We start from the raw sequence: 22731 nt of genomic DNA on the forward strand, positions 1-22731 counted from the left end.
TGTTTATATCACGCTGCAACATGAGGCGATGGCAGCACATGAATGGCACAAAAAATGGGCCTCAGGATCTTGTCATGGTATATTTGTGAAACAGTCTTAGATCTTTTATTTCAACTCATGAAAAATGGGAGTAAAGACAAAAGTGTTGTGTTTATATTTTTGTTCAGTATATTTTATTGGTGAGAAACAATGAATATGAGAATACTGTAACTTTTAAAAGAAAACTCCACAAAGCACATGTAAGTTTTAAAAATGATCAGAATCAGTCTTAAAATATGTAACATGTGTCTAATTGTAGAATTATCCCCTTAATGTCATCTACCCTCCACATTCCCCAGATCTCACAGAGTGATAATCTCAATGCCCATCATTAGCAGCTGAGGCCCTGAACATGTCGTTTGAAATATCCAAAGGAATTTAAAAGCAGCTCCTCTGCCCTCAGGTCCTCAGCACCGTGAGGAGGATCAGCACCCTCATCAATTTTTGCATCTCTGTATAAATTGTATTTTCATTGCAGTAACACCTAGTTAAGAGGCTGGTTAGTGTTTGAGAGGATGTAAACAGTGAGAACAGACTCTAAACTGATTTTTGCATATATTTAATTTAGACATTTGCTCAGCTCCCTTTCATGTGACAAACAATGGAACTAAACTGTGGTTTTGTGGACACAAATGGGTTGTAAATAAACCACACATGGCAGCAGAACTCAAAGCTGGAATCAAACACAACACATGATAGACAGTATTTGTGATGCTGTAACTGATGACCCACAGCCTGACATATGTCACTACACATTATGCCAGTAAAAATATGCCATCTTGTCATCCTGTAGCAAGACAGGACAGATCCATGGGCAGAAAACTGTCCTCATGAGGGAGCATTTCTGCTCTGTGAGTGCACAGAACTCTCACTCCACCCTCCCTTTGAGCTCGCAACAAACTTGCTCGTCAAGTTGACTTTGGAGACTTTGGAGACTTTGGAGACTTTGGAGACTTTAGAGGCGAAGGCTGTGGCTGATGTCTCTTCTCCCTTTGATTGATCCTTTTCAACACCAGGCGCCACATTGGCCGCCATATTGGACCAGGCAAGTAAAAAAATATGAGTAATATAAGTAATCAACCACCTTCCCCACATGACTGCCTTGCGAGGATGCTGTCACACTTATGTGCGAAGTGTAAGTTTTGAGACAAATTACAGCATATAAAAATGTCAAGCATATAAAAATGAATTCAGTAACACTAGTAAGGCTTTATTTTAACACCGCCATTCAACATTTATGAACAGCTGAAGGGGTAATTTGTAAGTTTTCTCTGCCACCGAACGCGCTTTCTTGTCAGGAGCACATGGTGATGATTGTCACTTGACAAGACAAAAGGTTAAAATACTCCCTCTGCAGGGCAGATTGGAGGCTACAGTGAATGAAAGTGATGAGACAGGCCAGGGATAGCTACTTAGCATGCTAACTTCAATAGAGGAAAAGACATGATGTAGACAAGAGTTAACATTGGAGTTGTTTTCCACCTCTGGAGACAGCTGTTGGTGAGTAAAGCAATTAAGTTTGATGCTGAACTCACAACTTTGTTCTAGACTGGTAAGTAAAGTAATGCTAACATTAGCTATATAGCACTTGCAAATATAATAAATAGCTGCTTTAATATGCAGTTAATAAGTAATTTATAACACAATATAACTCATTATAATTTCATAGTTAAAACCAATACAAGAATATTTTAACCAGTGTATGAATAGATAAGGATTGATTGATAATTTGTAATAATATGAAATATATCAGAATCTTTCACATGATCAGGAAATATGAAATATTTATTTATTATGTTTCTTAATTCTAATGAATATTCTTATTAATGTTGAGCAAACCCCGTCCACTGAAGAAGGTCATGAGATGCAGCTGAAAGTTCTGCAAGAAATTTAGTAAGTGGAGCTTGAGTTCAGATATTACTCTTTCGAAGATCAAGAATGAACCTTGAAGTTCAGCTGTCGAGACTCAATGATTATAAATGCTTTATGACACATGTAATAGCTGATAAACATTTTACTGTTATAATATCTGCTCACAACTGCATTATAATAATTTAAGATAATTTATCATTATTATTATTATTATAGTGTTAACTGTTAAGGGATAACTTTGTTACATTAAAACTGCAGAACCCAGTGCACATTTTGGAAACAAACTTCTTCAGGAAAGTAAAACAGTTCATTAAGTGTCACTCCTCCCTTAAGTGTAAAGTTAACTTCAGTGCTGCTCCTCTCTGTCACAGATCACTACCTTCTCATCAGTGATGATCATTCAAAATCACATACAGTGTGTGTGTGTGTGTGTGTGTGTGTGAGAGAGCGATAGAGAGCTGCTCTGAGACATCTATTCACAAACAGCCCACCTCTACTTATCACTAATCTCAGTACGACAAAACACCATCAAGCCTCTGTATTCTGTTACCGTTCCCTTGTTTACGGTGGGGAGAGATGATCAATAGGAAGCAGCGGTGCAGGTTACAGACATGCAGATTTTCTTGGAACCAGCTGTGTCAAGAGTTTATGTCTCCTGGCAGCCGAGAAAGATGTAAAGCAAAAAAATGGCTGATCAACAACAACACGATCATCATAACAAAACATGGAGTCCATTGTACTAACTGGGTTAAACAAGAAGGCGAAGACAATGAAGTGCTTATATTAAGAGCTCAACCTGCCAGGCTTGTCACAGTCCTTGCCATTGCATCCAGGCAGCACTTTGGAAGAGTGTAGACAGGGAATTAATTAATAATGAATGAATTAATAGAGCTTGTAGAAATAGGTAGACATTCTTGTGAATTAAAAATAATCATGTTAGACTACTTTTTTTGTCACCGGGTACCACTGAAGATGTAGATCTTTAACGACGACACAAACCTCCATTCATCCATCCATTAGCTATAGGTACAGGTTATCCTTTGAGGGTCTCAGTGGGGTGGAGCTAATCCCGTCTGATGTTAGCAAGAGGTGTTTAATTTTCTTTTTTCCTAAACAGTTCAGCGCGTAGTTTGTAACAAAAATGACTAAAATGGGAGTAAATAATGCTTTTCTTACTTTTAGGTGCAGATTAATACACATTTACGTCTCTAGTGAGTATTTATGTTCTGTGGGATTGAGTCAGAATAAACTGTGGTGGGTGTTTTCATGGTCATGAAGGAACAACAGTGCAGCTCACTGATGTGTTTTTGTGCAGCTCAGTGGCACAGAGGAAGAAGATATATCAGGCTTTGGATAAAATCTGTAAACTTTCAGATCAGGGAGTCCCCACTTGTTGCTTCATCATTGGTCTGTTTGTGGAATTTACTGGCAGTAAGAAAGATACAGAACATCCACTGTCTCATCCTTTAAAGACCAAAATCAACTGTGTGACTCCAGCAGATTGTTATCGCGCACCATACTAGGAGTCTAGCTTACATTGTACTAAGTGACAGAAACACTGGAGAAACTATCAATACACTATGCTTGGTATCCATTAGTGAGTGGTCTGGTTTATACTGAATATAAACTGGGAGCGTTCTACTGTTTTGTAACCAGTAGCACCTGCTCCAATCAGAAAACATGGATACAATTACCAATGAGAACTACATATATAATAATATTGTTAATAATAATAATAATTAATAATTGTTGTAAATTCATGTACATGAGTATATGTAAGAACTAAATCACCAAAATGTTTTAAATAACTAAGAAGCCAATCAGACTTCATTAGTCCATTATCTTTACCTGTTTGTGCCGTTCATGGTCATAAGGGCCTGGAAAGAGTCACAGCAAACACTGGGCAAAGACCCAGGTACGACCCGGAGAGGTCACCAGTGTGTCACACATTCACACCTACAGCCAATTAAGAGTCTCAACTCTGCTCAACTGACCTGCATGTCTTTGGGCTGTTAGAGGAAACCAGAAACAAGTTCTCTAAATTAAAACGGCACAATAAGTAGTTTGTCCATGCCCTCTGGAATGACATTTGTTAAGGTTAGAGGACCTTTTGTAAACTCACGATAAAGGTTATGGAACGATCATTGTCATTCATTCATTCAGTCATTCATTCATTCATTCAGTCATTCATTCATTCATTCATTCGCTGTAGCCTTATCTTTAATTCACCTATGGGCAGTTGAGAGTCGCCAGTCAACCTGCATGTCTTTGGACTGTGGGAGGTAGTACCCGGAGGAAACCCACTATTGTTGTCATGTTTTTTTAAAGAGAGGAGGCTGAGCCCCTCTTCTGATTGGCTGACTGTTTTCTGAGTGATCCAATAAAAATATAGCAGATTTCAGATGAACACTCAGAGAAACCAAATCCTGCAAGGTTGGATGGTGGGTCCAGGTGGGCATGGCTTGGCGCATGGCTTGGCGCATGGCTTGGCGCATGGCTTGGCGCATGGCTTGGCGCATGGCTTGGCGCATGGCTTGGCGCATGGCTGAAAGGTAACTGCTTTGTTGTGACATCACAAAGTTACAGAAGTCATAACTGCTCGTTTTAAGGATCAGTTTCTGAATACAGGCTGTGTGCATTTCTCTGTGGACTGAGCGCTTTGATACTTTCACTGTATTGATATAGAACCTAGACCTGCTTTATAATCAAAAAAGACATAAACATCTACCCCTATACTGTATGGGACCTTTAAAATAAAGAGTTGGTTTGAAAAAAGAAACCTCTGTTGCTTTATAACAACATCACCATATATATTTGCTGAATTGATTAATGCCATCATTCTTCTTGAAGGGACACTTGAAACTCAAACTAATGCACGCTATGTAGTGTTAGCATGGACCCAGTGTTTTCCCGGATTTGACATATAGTAGACAAGGGGACTACACATTTTCATGTTTATTCTCACATACACTGTTGGCTGTATTAATGCTGTCTCAGTTACCTTTGTTGCTGTCCATGCTTTTCCATACATATTCATCCAGAATCAGTCGAGCTAAAACGGTGGGTTGGTCAGTGGTGATGCTCTTACTGTATATATAGTAACGTCTTTTCATCTTCGATGTGACGCTCTTTCTTTCCTTTTTTCTTTTTCTTTCTCTTAGTATTTGTTGCAGCAGTGGCCTATTTTCCCCACAGGGATCATTAAAGCTTCATCTCATTACCTCTACACCTACACTCACCTTCTTCCCTCCTCCTCCTCCTCCTCCTCCTCCTCTCATCTCTCTCCAAACTCTCCCTGAAGTTTCTCTCCCCAGAGGCCCTTCTTTTCTCCCTGCGTCTCCATTGTGGTGTAAGCATTTTGTCCTTGGTGCAGAGAAAGCAGCACGGACGGACGGAGGGAGAGGACTGCTGAGAGACTTATTATGACACTCTGATGCAGACGTTTCCCCCCTCCAAAAAACACTTTGTTTTCCGCTTTTCATCTTCTCCCTCTGAACTCTGCTCTGTTTGTATGGAGAGAGCCGGGAATGAGATTTTAGAGGTTTAAAGTGGTAAACAGAGCCAACAAGTGCAAACAACAGTAACCAGCCACAAGCTCAGATACACAGAGACACATATACACATCTTAGCATATATGAGGGAAAAGCCTGCGTCTTTAGGTTTGGCTATTTTCCTGTTTTCATTAGAGTTTTGACATATGATAGTAGATACAAAAACCAAAATGAAAAAAAAGAGCAGAACAAACCCACTGGCACATACTATTCCATTTTTGCAACCACCATGTTTTTGTTTTTTTTTCGTGTTCAAAGACAAACTGAAAATGGCCTCTTTGGAATAACAGCTTAATTTTCATTCCACTGACTTTCAGCTGAGAAAATGTTTTGATCAGTGGTGGAAAGAAACAAGGTGCTGTTTCTAAGTGCTATTCTGATCTGCGTGTACTTGATTATTTCCATTTCATGCTACATCATTCTTCTACTTCACTACATTTCTGATGGAAATTTCACATAAGAAAACGAACAAGCTTATAGAAATACAAAATGCATTGTTAAAGGAACAGTTTGACATCTACTCATTCGCTCTCTGGTGGAGCGTTAGATGAGAAGGTTAATACATCTCTCATATCTGTTAAAGTTCCCATATTGTAGAAAGTGAGGTTTCCATGTCTTTTTTGATCATAAAGCAGGTCTAGGTTCTATATTAATACTGTGAAAGTATCAAAGCGCTCAGTCCACAGAGAAATGCACACAGCCTGTATTCAGAAACTGAAGCTTAAAACGAGCAGTTATGACTTCTGTAATTTTGTGATGTCACAACAAAGCAGTTACCTTTCAGCCATACCCCAAGGCTCGCTCACCTGGACCCACCATCCAACCTTCCAGGATTTGATTTCTCTGAGTGTTCATCTGAAATCTGCTATATTTTTATTGAATCACTCACAGGTGATCAGGTGGTCAGCCAATCAGAGGAGAGCCTCTTCTGATTCCTCCACTGACCTGTTGTTACTAGAGCTTCAGAGAGAAGCCTGAGAGAGGAGATGTAAAACTACACTGAGATAGTTTTTGGTTCTTAAAACCACAAATATACAGTATCTTCTTATGGATCAACACTTAAAAAAAAACACAGGAGAAGAGGAAACTATGGGACCTTTAAATATGAGGTTACCGTAGCTTAGCATATAAACAAGCTAGGGAAACAGCTAGCCCAGCTCTGTCCAAAAGTGACAAAATTCAACCTCCAGCACATCAAGATCTCATTAATTAACACATTTGCACATAACCCCCAGTAAAACAGTGAATTCTCATTTTTACACACAATCAGACAGTGGTGTCAACCTTCTCATGTAACAGTGTGTAGTTGTGGCCTCTTGACATGTTTCAGATGTGTATGTGTTGTTAGCAGTTACACTAAAAAGACATTTCCCCTTTAAACTGCTTATTTGGTTTTATTTAAGTCACTTTTTAAAGCCTAAAGATGTACAATTATACAGTATTATACCAAAAAATGTAGTGTCATTAGTGTAGCACAGCTTTAATCATCTCTGGTCCCCCCAGATTTAGTTTGTGTCCTGGTGGAAGGGCCTGACCCCTTATGTTGGGAACCACTGGACTTAAGTATCTAACTGTATATAAAGCAGTTAGAGCTCATCACAGGGGAGATTTTTCTACTTTTGATACCTCAACTTCATTTTGCTGATAATTCTTCTTTGTTTATGCAGGAGTTTGAATGCAGGGCCTTTACTTGTAATAAAGCATGTTTACTTTGCTTAAGTAAATGATCTTAGTACTTCTGCCAGCGCTGGTTTTGATAAGCAGTCGCACCAAAAATGGGAAAAATATTGAGGACATGACTGGACGCGTTTGAGTCACAGATGTTCATTATCAGGCAAATGTGGAAATTAGAACACACACGTTTTTACACACAATCAGCTGTAAACACATTCACAAATGAAAGACTTGAAAATATCTGAAAATTACCAAATAAAAAAATGCCCAAGCCAGTTGCAGTGTCCAGTTGCTTTGGGATAATTGTAGGAAAAAAAAGTTCAATGTGCCCAAAAAATCAAGTCTATAACATTTAACACCATGAAAATATAATAAACAGAGAAAAGGACTTTACAGGCTGCAACTGGGCACCATGCAGCACAGCAGGGCCCCTCAGGACACCAGCAAACAGAGCTGGCACTGAAGACTTGATTTGTGAGGTGAACTAAACAGTTTCTAGCATTATCCCAGAGTAATGGGACTCTGACACATACTTGATACTTTTTTGATGAAATCGTTACCTGTCTCATGCATTTTTGATTTGTTGATTTTGCCAGATCAATGTTACAGGAGACAACAAGCACAGCACAGAATTTTAATATGTTACTGATGTATCAATGTCAAACTTAACTTTTTGTCCTTCCATATAAATAAAGGTCCCGTATTCTATAAATGTGTTGTTTGATTATAAAGCAGGTCTAGGTTCTATATTAATACCTTGAAAGTATCAAAGCCTCAGTCCACAGAGAAATGCACACAGCCTGTGTTCAGAAATTGAGCCTTAAAAGGAGCCGTCAGGACTTCTGTAACTTTGTGATGTCACAACAAAGCAGACAGTGCTTTCAGCCCCGCCCACCTGGACCCACCATCCAACCTTGCAGGATTTGGTTTCTCTGAGTGTTCATCTGGAATCTGCTATATTTTTACAACAGTCAGCCAATCGGAAGAGAGGCTCAGAGCCTCCTCTCTTCTGATTGGCTCACTGACCTGTTGTTACCAGAGCTCCATAGAGAAGCCTGAGATGTAAAACTATATTGAGATGGTTTTTGATTCTTAAAACCACAAATATATCTTCTTGTGGATCAACACTTCAAATAAAACACAGGAGAAGTGTCAAATTTGGAGCTTTAACAAATGATCTAAATGGGAAATATGAAATGTAGATATTAACTTAATTTCTGCAAATGAAAAGTATTAGTGGATGCGTATGTGCCATTTCTTGACCGATAAGCAGCAAGGACATGAAATCTGTTTCAGTCAGGGATTCATGCGTATAAAGCTCATCACCAAAGCTGCAAATGACAGAACAAACTATGCCAAAAATGGTCCATCCCATTGCATGCACACATGGATCTGCTGTTTCTGTAACCTACAAGTCTTTTTACACAGGAGGCACAACAGCACACATCATCATCACCGCCAGAGCATCCAAAATTGTTATGGAAATGAAGCAAGGAACTGTGCACTGCGAAACTTTTTCTATAATATCAGCACAAAATGCACTAGAGACAGCGCTTTTTCTATGAATAAAAAAATAAAAAAATAAAGAATAAATAAACACACCCCAGTTTACGCCTCTCCAAAATCACAAGATTGAGAAAGAGTGGGCAGTGGACTTTCTTCTCCTCTGCTGGAGTAGTGACGAGATGATTTGGTTTACACTGGCCAGCGCACCCCAGCACAATCCCTCATATCTTATTTTAGCAGGAGCTCCCAGGCTGGGGCATGAGGCCCTGCTTTGTATATCCCTGCAAGGCATCGTGTTTGCTGCATGATGGAGGGTGGAAGATGCTCAGGGCCAGCGAGGCTCATCCTTTTCCCAGGGGAGAGGAGTGAATAGCAGGCCATACTGCTGCCCAGGCCCGCCTGGCTTCCCCTGGGAAAGATTCGAGAAGGGTATAGACGTAGTGGAGGAGAGGCATGCGGAGCTATTTATAGAGCAGGTAAAGAGGAGAGGTGAGGAAAGAAAGGGAAGGGGAGAGGGAAGGGGGTGAGTGCGAAGAGGGGAGCTGAAATCAAGAAGAAGAGAGACAAAAGAGGCTAAAAGCAGATGACAGCGTGATACCTTCAGACGATAGCCTCCACAGAGATGTGGGTTGACGTTGTCTGCGACACCTGCTGAACAGAACAGAGCACCCGACTTTTAACATGTTCTGCCGGTGCCAAAACTAACACAGTATGTCTCAACTTATTGATTTATGGTAGAGAGAGTTCACACAGAGGTTAGCAGTGCTGAACTGGAGCAGAGAGAATAGTTGAGTTAGGACGACAGTGATATTTTATCAATACAGACTCGACTTGTAGCCCAGAGATTTTTGTGGTTTCTATACTAGCCCAGTTCTCCCTCTGCCTTCCTCTTTAATAAATAAAATTACTTTTATTCTTTATTTATTTTCACAGTCTCTGCTCCACCCGCAGGCCCCCGCGCTGTCAGCTCGTTTCAGCCCCGCTGCAGCATGTATGTCTCTATTTCACACTGATGCCCTTTAATCATTTTCATCATTTCAGTGGGCTGACATTTTACATAAAGAGCTCTTATCATCCCTGGCTTACGGTTAATGATGAATGCTGATAATTACTGTCAGTCTGTGTGTCTAACGTGCCACGGTCGCATCAATATCTCCGCTCTGGAGTGTGTGTGCTTAAAAAGAGGAAAGTGTCTGCAACATCTAAAGCTGGAAAACATAAAGTGGGCCACATACTGTACTGTACTATATGGGCTAATGATGCCATTTCATGAAAACCTCAAGTAACATATAAAATATGTGTGGTAAACTAGTGAGGGCAGTTAAAGCAGTGGTTCCTAACCTCCCGGACAGCGCTACTCGGCAAGAAAAAAACTAAATACAACTAGATGACTTATATAGGTTATTATAGACTATTCGAACAGTAATTACCTTGACTTAGCAGAGTCTTTTCTGTCAAGCCCACATCAGGATACTGATTTTGAGCTGCTTGACATCATCTGAAATTATAATAGTAAAAAGTAATCTGTCCATTATCACCAGGGGTGGACAGTAACTAATTAAACTTCAGTGTTGTACTTCAGTGTGTTTTTCGAGTATCTGTACTTCTGTACTTTTACTCCACTACATTTAAAAGAGAAATATTGTACTTTTGACTCCACTACAGTTCTATGAAGTACTCTTACTTTGGAGCAGCTTTTAGTTAGTGGAATTAATTTCCTTTCATTTTGAAAAATGTGCTAGACCATCGGTGTGTTCCTCACAGAAGAAAAAACAATCGCAGCGAACTCCTCCACTGTTAGTCATGTTTCATCAGCTCAGTGTGAACCTGGCAGTGTCCTAACCATGGCTACCTTAGATAAAGATGTGGCAGAAGATGCTTGACCAGAGTCCACGGCCTTATCTGAAATTCAAGTAAGAAATTTTAGAAAGAAAGATTCCTTTCTTTTTAAATGTTAGCAGTGTTTGCCACAACCAAACTTCATCACTGCCAAAAAAATGGAAGAATAAGAAAAGGCTGTCCTCGTATTCGGAAACTGAGCCTTAAAAGGAGCTGCAAGGACTTCTGTAACTTTGTCAAAGCAGTCACTGCTCTCAGCCACACCCAAGCCCCGCCCTGCTATACACACACACACACATATATATATATATATATATGCTATATTTTTGTTGGATCACTCAGAAAACAGTCAGCTAATCAGAAGAGAGGTTCAGAGCCTCCTCTCTTCTAATTGGCTGACTGACCTGTTGTTACTAGAGCTGCAGAAGCCTGGGATCTAAAACTACATTGAGTTTTTTGTTTCTTAAAACCACAAATATATCTTCTTATGGATCAACACTTCAAATAAAACACAGGAAAAGTATAAGACCTGGGCTTTTAAAGCAAGTACTCCAAGTGAAAATCTGAGTATCTATACCTTGACTCAAGTAAGGAAGCTGTATGCTTTGTCTACCTCTGATTATCACCAACTTAGCTGATCACATTTCATCTTTTTGGGACCAGGATCACTTTAGCCAACGGAACATGTTAGCATGAAGCACAGAGCCAGTGTTCCCGCGGGGCATCACAGATGACGACTGTGATTAATGACTAAATTCTCTCATCACGAAACAGTCTTGATGCACTCTTAGTAAGTGTTCACATGCACGTGCATATCTACATGTCCCTCTGTGTGTGTGTGTGTGTGTGTGTGTGTGTGTATTTGTGTGTGTGTGTATGCGTGTGTGCGCGCATGCACGGCGCAGCTTAGTCAAGACAAAGTCCTGATGCTGTACGCCTGAATGAGCGCCGTCACGCTGCCACCAGCTGTCCATGCAGTGACACCGCAAACACGACGTTATTAGCAACAACTACAACAGCCTAAAGATAGAAGATAGAAACAGCAGCAAGAGAGAAGCGAGGTGCACGACTCAGTATCAAAGCATAAATTCTTACACTTAATGTGATGACATGCTGCTGTATTAATGTGTTTGTTTTCCACACAGAGTGATGTGTCGGGAGTGTGGAAAGTTGCAGCGCTGAGCTAACTCCAACTTCTGTCATCACAGCCAAGAAGAGTCACCAGCACTGTCTCAGCTCCGGAGCCTTTCAGGGATACACAGGCTTTGTTGTTAATCTAGTTCAAGTGCGAGTAAATGAATGAATTTAGCTTCATGCATTTAAAAGGGCCGGTTATGAACAGAAGACAGAAGATGACAGAGAGCAGAGAGAGGAGAGTAAAGGAGCTGTTGGGCTCCCTGCTTTGGCTCTGTTTGTGGGTTAGCTGCTGCTGAATCGTCCCATTAAACATCACTGAAACAGATGTCTGAAAGATCTTCATCTTGTCCCCTTCTTTCTCTTTCTGGGCTTAACTATTGCAGTTTGGGTCTTTATTTATTCCACATTAGTTTTCTTTTTTTTTCTTTTTAAATAATGGCAACTTTCCAATCAGCCATGATATCTTTAAATTTGCTCTGTGTAGTTTTACAGGACCTATACTTTATTGATTCCCAGGGGGAAATTAGGTTGAGTTACAGTTGCTCCTTCAGCAAAGAATAAAGAATATGAAGTAGATAAAGATAAAGATAAATACAAAATATTAAAATATTTATATACATATATGTGTGTGTGCGTGTGTGTATGTATTATACATATATATATATAAATATATATAAATAGAAATATATAAGGATATGAGTTTCAAATTGCACTTGTCAAATTGCACTTGCACTTAAGGATAAACTTACACACCCAGCAAGTGGTGTTTCACATTTTTACAAGTGGTAATAAATAAAATAAACTTGGCACAGTGGCTTGGCAGTCCGGGAGCTTTGTGCTGTAAATGCTAAATTAGTGTCTCCCTCGTCTGACAGCCAACCTTTTCTAACCTTTGTGAGGTATTTTGACTGTTAAACATTATATCACTAAAGGATCTAGAAATACTCCTCATGTCTCAGCCTGTGCTCTGAATGTGTCTTGAGCTAATGATGAATTTGCTGTAAAATGGTGATAGTACACTGTAAAAGTCAGCGGGTCAGGACGGGCAAAGGTTCTTGTTAGGCTTCATTTACCACAAAAACAGTCCTGTCCTCCAAACAAGGAGAGGGTGTTTCGAACTTACTTTTTTTTTTTTTTTTTGAACACTAAATGCTGTGGTTACTTCAGCAGGAGGTAACTCACAGGCTAGGCGCTGATGCAAGACATTGAAATAGACTTTTACAAACCTTTTTCTAAAATACCCTTCATTTCATTTATTCACTTCCTCCTCTTCTCCTCCTTCTCTCTTTCTCCCCTATTATCTGTGTGTGAAAGTTAAGACATTATAAACGCTTCTGTTCCCTTTAGACTAATGCTTGACATATACCAGGCATTAATATCATAGCCACACACATAACTTGGTTAGGTGGAGCGTGTGTGTGTGTGTGTGTGTGTGTGTGTGTGTGTGTGTGAGACAGCACATGTCTACATAACTGTGTGCCCGTGTGCATCTGTTTGCATTGTGTATGCACGTGTGTCTGGATTTTCATCAGATGAGAGATGAGCTATCTGCCCCGCGCCTCCTCCCTCGCCACATATTAATTACATCAGGCCTGTGATATATGGACAGATTACTGTGTGTAAAACGCATTATTTCCTTATGGAAACAGGCTGAGGGAGAGATCCATCAGCCCGCATCACGGCCGGTTTGGGGCTCACTACATCATACGTGAGCATCCGGCTTACCTGCCGCAATTAGAGCGCTAATCTAAACTCCTGCAAACTGTTTGAGCTCTAGATCGTCCTCACCGGAAAAAAAGTGACAGCGTCGTTTTTTTCAAATACCTGAAACAGCTGATGTTTGGGTTCACCTGAGGAGGACCTCCTCTCTCAGAGCAGGAGGAGAACGTTCTTCACCTCTTAGTGAGGTTAGTGTTGGGCCAACAAACCCACTGACTGAGCAGCAGTGGCAGAGAAAAGAATCTTCATAAAGGGCTGACACCAGTGTTTACTTTGTGCTAGTTTGCTAGTCTTTTCGTGTCAGTTACTCTTTCATTCACTCACTCAAGCAGCAGTGATTTAAAATGTGCACCACAAGCTCTCAAGTATTACAGGTAAACCATTCGGAATCATGAATACTGGTAACCAATTAGTGACTCTGTTATTTAAGTAAAATTATGCAACGTTTAAAACAAGGAGACAAACGTGGCCAATTACAGGCTGAGGACGTAAGGCGGGTCGTCCAGTAATCAGAAGGTTGGTGGTTCGATCCCCGGCTCCTCCGGTCTTGGGCCGATGTATCAACGGTGTGCGAGTGTGTGATAGAAAACGCTTAATGTAAAGAAAAGACACTGTGTGAAGTTGGTGCTTTGAGTGGTCGACAAGACTAGAAAAGAGCTATAGAAGTGCAGTTCATTTATAACATAACACAAGTAGAGGAGAGCCACAAACACAAAGTCGGTTCTTTAAAAAAAAAAAAAAATTGCATAGTGTGTCTTTAAAGTTATTTCTCAGCAGATATTTGCTTACAGCCAAAATAAGGGAATATTACCTCAATCGAGCTCCCAGTATTGTTGTGGTGATGAATTTTAGCACATAAAAAATATATAATGTATGAAAAAAATATTTCACAAAAAATATGGGATATTTCACAAAAATTCACAATGTCACTGCAGACCTGCTGAATCTCTTCAAATGTGCAAGAAATAGTTGCATACTAGAAACAAGGTATCGAGGGTTTGGTCTGTAGTAATGAAGGCGATCCCCGGACTCCGCTCCTGCTTAGAGATCAAAAGATCATCGTTTCCCATCATCAGTTTGTTTCATTTAAGCATGACCACTATTTTCCCCAGGTACTTTTATTTACCTGAACTCAACGAAACCTCAGCAACAGAGGTGGAAGATCAGAAAACCATCGAATCGTTCTTTGAACAGTCAAATTAATTTTGGAGCAGACTGAGAAATAATGTCCTGCTGAAGGGGGCGTCAGCGGAAAAATATAGGTAGGTAATGACAAGCATCACCTGTTTAGTCGTTTAGTTTGGAGGACTTGTTGATGAATTCACACATGACGTCCTGATGCTGTTGGAGCCGCGGTGACTCAGAGGAAAACGCTCTTCACAAAGTGAGCTGAGCACAAACTTTGAGTTTGACCTTATTACTTGGACGGCTCTTTGTTGCCGCAGCAATTGGAACAGGTTGGCAGGTTTGCCAGCGTTTATCAGAGCATATTAGACCTTCGCTGGGCTTCCATTAAACTTAATGAACATTTAAATCCTTTAATGGATTGAAGGGAATTGAGAGCGGCAAATTATCAGCTTGACGCTCTCCGCTGGTGTTGATAAAGACACCCACCGATGGAAGTTGAAGAGACGCATTTGAGACAGCTGCCTCCCTCTCTTTCCCTCTCTCCGTCTCACTTTGTTCTCTCGCCGTGACCGCCTCACACTCGTCTCTCTCTCCTCTGCTCCCTCTTCTCTCGGCGCATCCCTCTATCACACAGCCTCTCTTTTGTTTCTAACACACGCTGTGTTCCTCTGTCTGTCTATAACAGAGGAGAGGAGGCTGTTGCTGCAGCGCCAGATCTCCGTCATTCATCAGTCCCCATGAAGGGAACATCATAGAGATCTCTCTCCAGGAGGGATGTGCTAACACAACCACAACACCATCCCATTACAGAGCTGTCAAGCGTCGCCTACAACATTCTCTTCCCGTCTCTCACTCTTTGCTTTATCCTCAGCTATTTCGGCGAGGGATCATCTACCCCACATTCTAGCAGAGCGGAGAAACATAAATTACCCAGCGATACAGCTGCAATCACAGAGCACACGGCAGAGCCGGCCCAGGGGCGGCTGAACTCTGGCCAGCCCAGCATCGGGTCCTGCTAATGGGTGGAAAGGGCTCAAGAGAGGCCCGTGCTTTGTGAGGCCTCGCTCGCTTCTGGCTGCAGCTCAGGAGGACTGGCAGACCCAGCCGTATTGATCTGGTAGCTCCTATATTCCTGTCGACAGCTGGCTAACAAGGCTGATGTCTCAATAAAGACCGGTGCCTTAGGGAGAAAAAGGGGGAGCAGCCGGTCAGCTGATAGCAAACCTGTGTTAAGACAAACCGGTGGACAGAGGGAGAGGAAAGGTTCACGCCCTCTCCGGGTTTTTAATGCGCTCCCACAACGCTGCACATACACGCTTTCCCCCCTTCAGGACGACACAAGAAACTACTGCTGCTGCTGCTGAGCAGGAAGTGAGAAAGGGTCATGAGGCAAGGAGCAAGACAATGTTAGCAATTACTGACATGACTGGTGTGAAGTATTGCTTTTAAAGGGATACAGAGAAGTAGATTTGCGATTCATACAGCTACTATAGCCTTTCTTTCATAGCTTCAAGGTGAAATCTTCAGTAATTAAAACAGAGCTCTGCGAGCACAGAAGCGTAACCCCCTGATAGACGTTTCCTAGATCCTGCCGCATCTCCTAATGCTCCTCTATCCATTATTGACCGGGAAACTGACAGCTGTAAGCGACTGAGCAAAACAAACAAAAGAAGCGCGAGAAACTCACTGACAGACTGATTGATGAGGCCGCTGATCTATTTTTGATGCGTGAGACTTACAGGATAGGGTTTGGCCACAGTGTGCCGCGAGGAAGAGGAGGACGAGGAGGAGGAGGAAACGAGCAGCTCCGAGAGTCAGTGAAAGGTGTTAGGAGCTGAAATATGAGACACTGTGAAGGGAAAACATCTCTCCTTGTCAGCAAAGCTGCTAAAGTGTCCTTGAGCAACACACACTGCAGCAACTTCAGCGCTTAGCACAACAGCTTAAACGTGGTTTTTTTTTTCTGTTTCTGTTGCAGAAAGCTTTCCCCTCCGAGCTATTCATTATGACAAATTCTCATGTGATGTTACAAAACATGCAGCAGTTACTTTATTGACTGAGGAGAGATCAATACAAATAGTGTCAAACGATTGGAGTGTTGATTTTTTTTTTTTTTTCCACAGAAAAAAAAATAAAAAAAAATTGTCGTAGCCTTTTATTGCACAAAGAGGAAAAACCGCAGCTCCTACCAGTCTGGCTCCTTTCAACTTCACTTCCTGTTTTCCCTGTGATTTTGTAGCTTCCAAATGAAGTGTTCAAATCTTAAAATAATGCAAAAAGAAAATCTTTACTGTTATTCATTGTTCCCTGCCTGCGTCTCGCTCTCTCCTGTTGGTCCTCCTGCAGCAGAGGTATGTGGTAATAGTCATCCACCTACAGTTTGCTCATTAGCAGCGAGTCCTGCTCTCTGCATGGGTCTTTTCATGTTCCTCAGTACTAACAACAACCTGAAGGAACGCGCTCTATCCTCGCTGGAAATGTGAAACGGTGTGCAGGAGTTGAATCGGGGACAGAACCCGCAGACAGGAGTAGATGCTCAGGGAAACCACCACCTCCATACAGGCAAATGATTCAGTACAAACACACACACACACACACACACACACACACACGACAAAATGTGGGAGCTGCTGGAAATACACCGAGATCGGTCTTCATTTGTTACTCCCTGTGTGATTTTTCTGAAGGCTGATTCAAACACTGATGATCGCTGCTGCGTGCCAATAACTTTAATGTGGCCCTTTTTTCATCGCACAAAATAACAGAGATTCAGTGATAACTCCCACAATTGTTTCGGCACCAAACGGCTCCTGTTTGAAGCACTTTTACTGCTGCGGTTCGGAGTTTAGAGCTTCCCTAGACTTCGCCGGAAAAGAAAGTTTCTCTTCTAGTGCAAGTGTGTAATGTTTATTGATTCTTTGTTGTCAGCGCGGAAAAGCGTCTGAAGCAAAATCTAAAAACTAAGCGTCTCAATTTTGTTCTTGTACTGCAGGAAAATACTACAGAGACCCAACATGTTCAAAACTTAAAACATTATGAAGTAAACAATCGTGTGAGTAAACAGAGACGATGAATTTGTCAGATAATACAGTACAATATATCATTTTATTGTAGGTTGTTTTTATTTCATTGAAGCAGTTTTTAAATCAGAATGTGTTTGGTGTTGTTTCTGTGAGGCTGAGTGAACAGCCAATCACGTAACTGGCTTTAAACCGTTCGTCTTGACTTGCAGACGAACACTTTGTGATGAAAGGAGGTGAAATAAAGGCAAAAAGTTAGTGTGAAAAAAATGGACTATGCAATAAAGAAATAAAAAAATGGAATAGGAAAAAAAGAGACCTAAAATAACATTTCACATTATAAACTATATTTCACAAGTATAAATTAGAAAAAAGAAAAGCTTCACTGTATATACATATATGATCACCATTTATTAATATGATTAATTTTTTAAATGTCTTATTTATTCATAACATTTTGAACCTTTTGGGTCTCCGTACAGCCAATACTACTAATAATGATAAATTCACACATATCAGCCTGCATATATCTTACGTGAAGATGCATTGTGGGATGCTGAAATGCGTTGGTGATTGTGCTACGCAGTCAAAACCTCCCATAATGAAGAATCGTATAATTGTTGGTAATTATTTTTAAGCATTTTTCACAGTAAAGAATGACGCGGAAGTTTGGAGATATTATCTATTTATTATATTATATATAGATAATAGTCTATTGTCGCTGTCCAATGAAAACCATGTATCTCCAAATTCAGTGATTTTTAAAAGTGTTTGTTTACATGAATTGGAGGATTAGGTTTTGCTTTATGGATTGAGAAAATTCTCATAATACTAAATAAACTACTTTAAACCCTATTGGTTAATGTGAAAGATGCATTGTTATAAAGCCAAAAACAGACTGGTTTTTATTAACTCGTGGAAGGTTTAGGAGATACGTGGTTTTCACAGGTCCACAATGGCATGCAAGTTAAAGCGCTTTATTTTTTTACGTCATAAAAGAAAACATTTTGAAATTAAATAACCTCAACTTAACCCCTGATGCTGCAGCACTTCCAACGATTTCTGTGACTTATTTCCATAAGGTGCTAAACCCCGTCCCTGCAAACGAAATATGTGGGTAAGCTGAGCTGAAGAGGTTTTACCTTCCTCCTCTACATCCCTGCTGGTCTGTTGCTGATTCCAGATCCTCCTGTCTTGTTTTTTTTTTTTTTTTTCTGTTAGTGGATAGAAAAGAAAAAAAGCAGCATTCTGATTCTATAATAATTACCCTGTCTCTCAGGATTCACTGCAAGATTCAGTATCTCACGTCTTCCAAAGGAGAAACATGCAAAACATGTTACGAGACGTCAACATATTAAGCTTTCCCTCTGTCTCTTCGTTCCTCCATCTCTGACCCCCCCCCCCCCCCTTATCACACATACACACTCATGTATGGTGCACACGAACAACGCTCCAACACAGACACATGACAGGGGTTGAAGATTCACATACATATGATTCAAAACCTCACTGCTTGCTGTCAGTCAGCAGTGTAGATGTGTATAATCACCCTTATAGAAACACTGTATGTATCTGCTCAAGATGAATATGACTGAACAGTGAGCAAAAACAAAATGGCTGTCCACGGCTGCTGCTCGTACATCGAACATACGTACAAAACCCAGTCACACTGTTTGTCCTGTGTGGCAGTGTTGTGTGTGTGTGTGTGTGTGTGTGTGTGTGTTGTCGAGTGGAGCTCCACGCGGCTGTGTGAACAGTTACCTGTTCTTCCACCAATTTAATTTCCAGCTCTTCGTTCATTCCGGAGGTTATCTCGTCCATGTACATGTTATATTTGTAATTGCCCCGGAGTCGGACTGCTGCCAAACCAAAGCACACACCAGAAATTTAATTTCCACTACTATCATTTTTGAACGCGATCAATTATCTTTTTGACATCAGCTATTTTCTTTGGGCTTTAATCACAATTTTGCCCCCTAGTCACTAAACTGAAAACAGTGGTTAGTCTTCAGCAGGTTCTTGACATATTGATTTGTTTTTATTTAGATGAATAAGTGTGTGGGATAAGAGCAAAATCTCATTTACATTCACAACTCTCTGACTGACTGCTTTTTTTTTTTTAATGAAGCAAGAAGGTCTTTATGGGATAAATTGGTTTGAATACTAACCAACTGATACATTCACATTAATTGGGGTGTTGAAATTGAAGCCATTACAATTATGGGTTTTCAAGCTGCAGTTCTCATCTCGTGACAGAACAAATAAATATACTGAGAAAACCGTTTAACATTTCTACTCTCCGACACTGTCTTTAACATCAGTTTTTTTTCCACATTAACTAGTTTGTTATTATTTTTAAATGAATTTATTTCATTGTCACATGTCTATTTCCAACCCTGAAACAACCAGTTTCCATTATTTTATGAACCCTTTTACCACATCTAAAAACACTAAGGGGGGTCCCTGTAACCTAAGCCACTTAAGATATGACTGCAACGTCCATTTATTACATGTCATACCCCTCTCTCCGTTTCCTGTTTATCTCTATTGAAATGAAGGATGACCATTAAGAACAGGTGGATCCTTTAAGAGAAAATGCAGATTTACCTATTATCTGTCTGTAGTATATATGATCAAAGTGTGGTATTGGTTTAAATGGTTTTGCGTAGCAGATATTATTTTGTTGTAGCGATCTAGTTTTAGTAGCAGTTTATAAGTTTATTTCTAAGTTCGAAGCGAACAACTCCTCCTGCAGTTACACTCTGAAAACCTGCAGACAAATGATTGACGACATAACAGACTTTCTCCAAAAGGGAACTCTTTGTTTTCAGACTCACTTTTACATCTGGATCCAGACAGTCAGGTGTTGCTCATTCAATGACGACTGTGGGATAAAGGAATTCAGCGAGCAGGAAGCAGGTGACGGGACAGAAATAAAGTGCCGTCTATCACCTTATTTATCTAATTACACTGAATCATTCATTAGCAAAGGAGAGGCTGAATGAATCTGAATAGCAAAGACACAAGAGAGGGGGGTGAAAAAAAGATGAGGGCACTTCACATGGAAGTCAATGAGGGAAATTACAGGAACAGCAGGGGCGGACAGGGGAATAAAATGTGACATGTAAATAATACAGGCCTTTAATGGTGGGTTATAAATGTGGCGGTCACTGAGGCAACACACACGAGGACAGACCGTCTGTCTGTCTGTCTGTCTGTCTGTCTGTCTGTCTGTCTGTCTGTCTGCACGGCAGTCCGTGCCTCCTGCTCTGTCTGACCCGAGGCAGCCTGACTTTACAGAGCTTAATACAGGATAAGTGGCTGCCCTAACCTCTCCACTGCTGAGGCGATCCCACCTGAACCAAAGCACTGATCTCGCTCTATTCTCCCGCTATCTCTTCTTTCCTCTTTCTTCTTCTTCTGCTTTTTTCCCCAGCAAGTGCTAAAGCTGAGACTCGCCGTCAGGGGCGAATAGGGCTCTTACAGTCGAATTGCTGCTGTCACTCAGCCTCCTGAGACCAGACCCATGTCAAGAACCCTGTCACACACACACACAAGCAGACATACACACATATAGAGAGGCGCTGGGGGACTCTGTGGTGTGTGTGTGTGGCATTAGTTGAACAAGTGACAACAACAGTTTTCCGTCTCGTGGTGGAAAGATGAAGGACAAGGAGGATGGAGGTAAACAAACCCAGGCTGGGCTTAGGGGAGCCGTGTACGGTGTGTGTGTGCACATATACAGAAGCACACACACACACACACACACACACACATGCATGCGTCGTTTAAGAAGCTCAAACGGAAAACACACACAAGTGAAATCCATAAAGATGTTCACTTCAGATCACATATGAGGAAACAGCATAGACACACACACACACACACACTTTCACACACACTTTTCACGTCACTACCTAACCTCACAGCAGACACATGCGCTGTCACTGCAGCTGACACGCAACCCGGGCAAATATGAGCAATGTCAAGACAAGTTCACACACATACACATGCACACACACATCGACATCAGCCAGATTTCTTTGAGTTATTGTGCGGAGCAAACTTTGATGTCATGCTCTGGGTTATGACACACTCACACACACACTCACACACTGTCTGTGTCTTTGAGTGTGTGTTTACAGTTGTTGATATGTGTGTGTGTGTGTGTGTGTAGGTGTGTGAGAGAGAGATTTCCAGGAGCTCCACATGTATGAAGTCAATCCCTGCTGTCAGAGATGCATTATCTAATTTTCAAATGAGCACACACAAACACACACACACACACACTCTTACCTTCGTTGCTGTTAGTTCCCGCTGTGCCCAGAGCCTGTAGTGATATAGTCCATAGCAGCATCGCAGCCAGCCCCGGATCTGAAGCCATGGTGTTCTCCCTTACACCCCACCAGTCTCCCTCTGCCTCTCTCTCCCTCTTTCCTCTCTTACTCCCTCGCCCTCACTCTCCCACTCTGCCACCCGCTGCCTCTCTCTCCTCTCCTCCTTCTTCCTCTGTGTCCCAGGGTTGAAGCGAGAGCGAGAGCCGGCGCTGAGGAGAGAGTGTGTGTGAGAGGAGTGTGTGTGTGTGTGTGTGTGTGTGTGTGTGTGTGTGTGTGTGTGTGTGTGCGTGTGTGTGTGTGTGTGTGTGTGTATGTGTGTGAGTGTAAGGGCTGCGAGCTCATTGGGTTGGAGTTAGAGCCTGCCTCTGTGGCTTGCTTCTGTCTGCCGGCTCCCTCGCACACATACACACATACATACATAGACTTTCGGCAGGCAGCCGGAGGGGGGGAGGGACGAGCATGTCTGTCAAAGTCTCACCAGCCAATCAGAGTGCAGGATCAGCCGGCTCTGCACACTTAATGCTCCCTCCTTTGCCACACCCTCCTGTACTACCTGCCTGGCCAACTCTCACTTTCTGTTTATCTCTCTGGGTCAAGACCAGCCCCCCACCCTTTCCCCTCCCTTGTTATTTGCCCTCGTTTGTCATTGGCTCTCTTCTCCCACACACACACACACACACACACTCACCTACCCAGTGGCTAATATCTGACTGATGGGATAAAGTGAAAACAGCAGCATGTCTGCGGGGCTCAAGTACAATGATCAGTTATCGATCCACCATATTGAATCATAAAGCCATTATCTATAGTATGTCCAGGTGCAGCAGAGTGTGCCCATACATGTGTGTGTGTGTGTGTGTGTGTGTGTGTGTTATTCAAGGACTATGATCATGTATTGATTGGTGTGAT

General features: G+C 41.5%; 1 protein-coding gene across 1 annotated transcript in view; it reads right to left on the reverse strand.

The window, feature by feature from the left end:
- The window catches only part of epha8 (EPH receptor A8), a 125815-nt gene extending 103946 nt beyond the window's left edge, over positions 1-21869 (reverse strand). Inside the window, exon 1 of the mRNA XM_022744817.1 lies at positions 21782-21869. Within this exon, the coding sequence (XP_022600538.1) occupies positions 21782-21869 (88 nt within the window). The remainder of the gene's footprint in view (positions 1-21781) is intronic.
- Positions 21870-22731: the final 862 nt, after the last annotated feature.

This window comes from Seriola dumerili, unplaced genomic scaffold (assembly GCF_002260705.1).
Source record: "Seriola dumerili isolate Sdu_G_001 unplaced genomic scaffold, Sdu_1.0 BDQW01000088.1, whole genome shotgun sequence".
In the NCBI taxonomy this organism is placed as follows: Eukaryota; Metazoa; Chordata; class Actinopteri; order Carangiformes; family Carangidae; genus Seriola; species Seriola dumerili.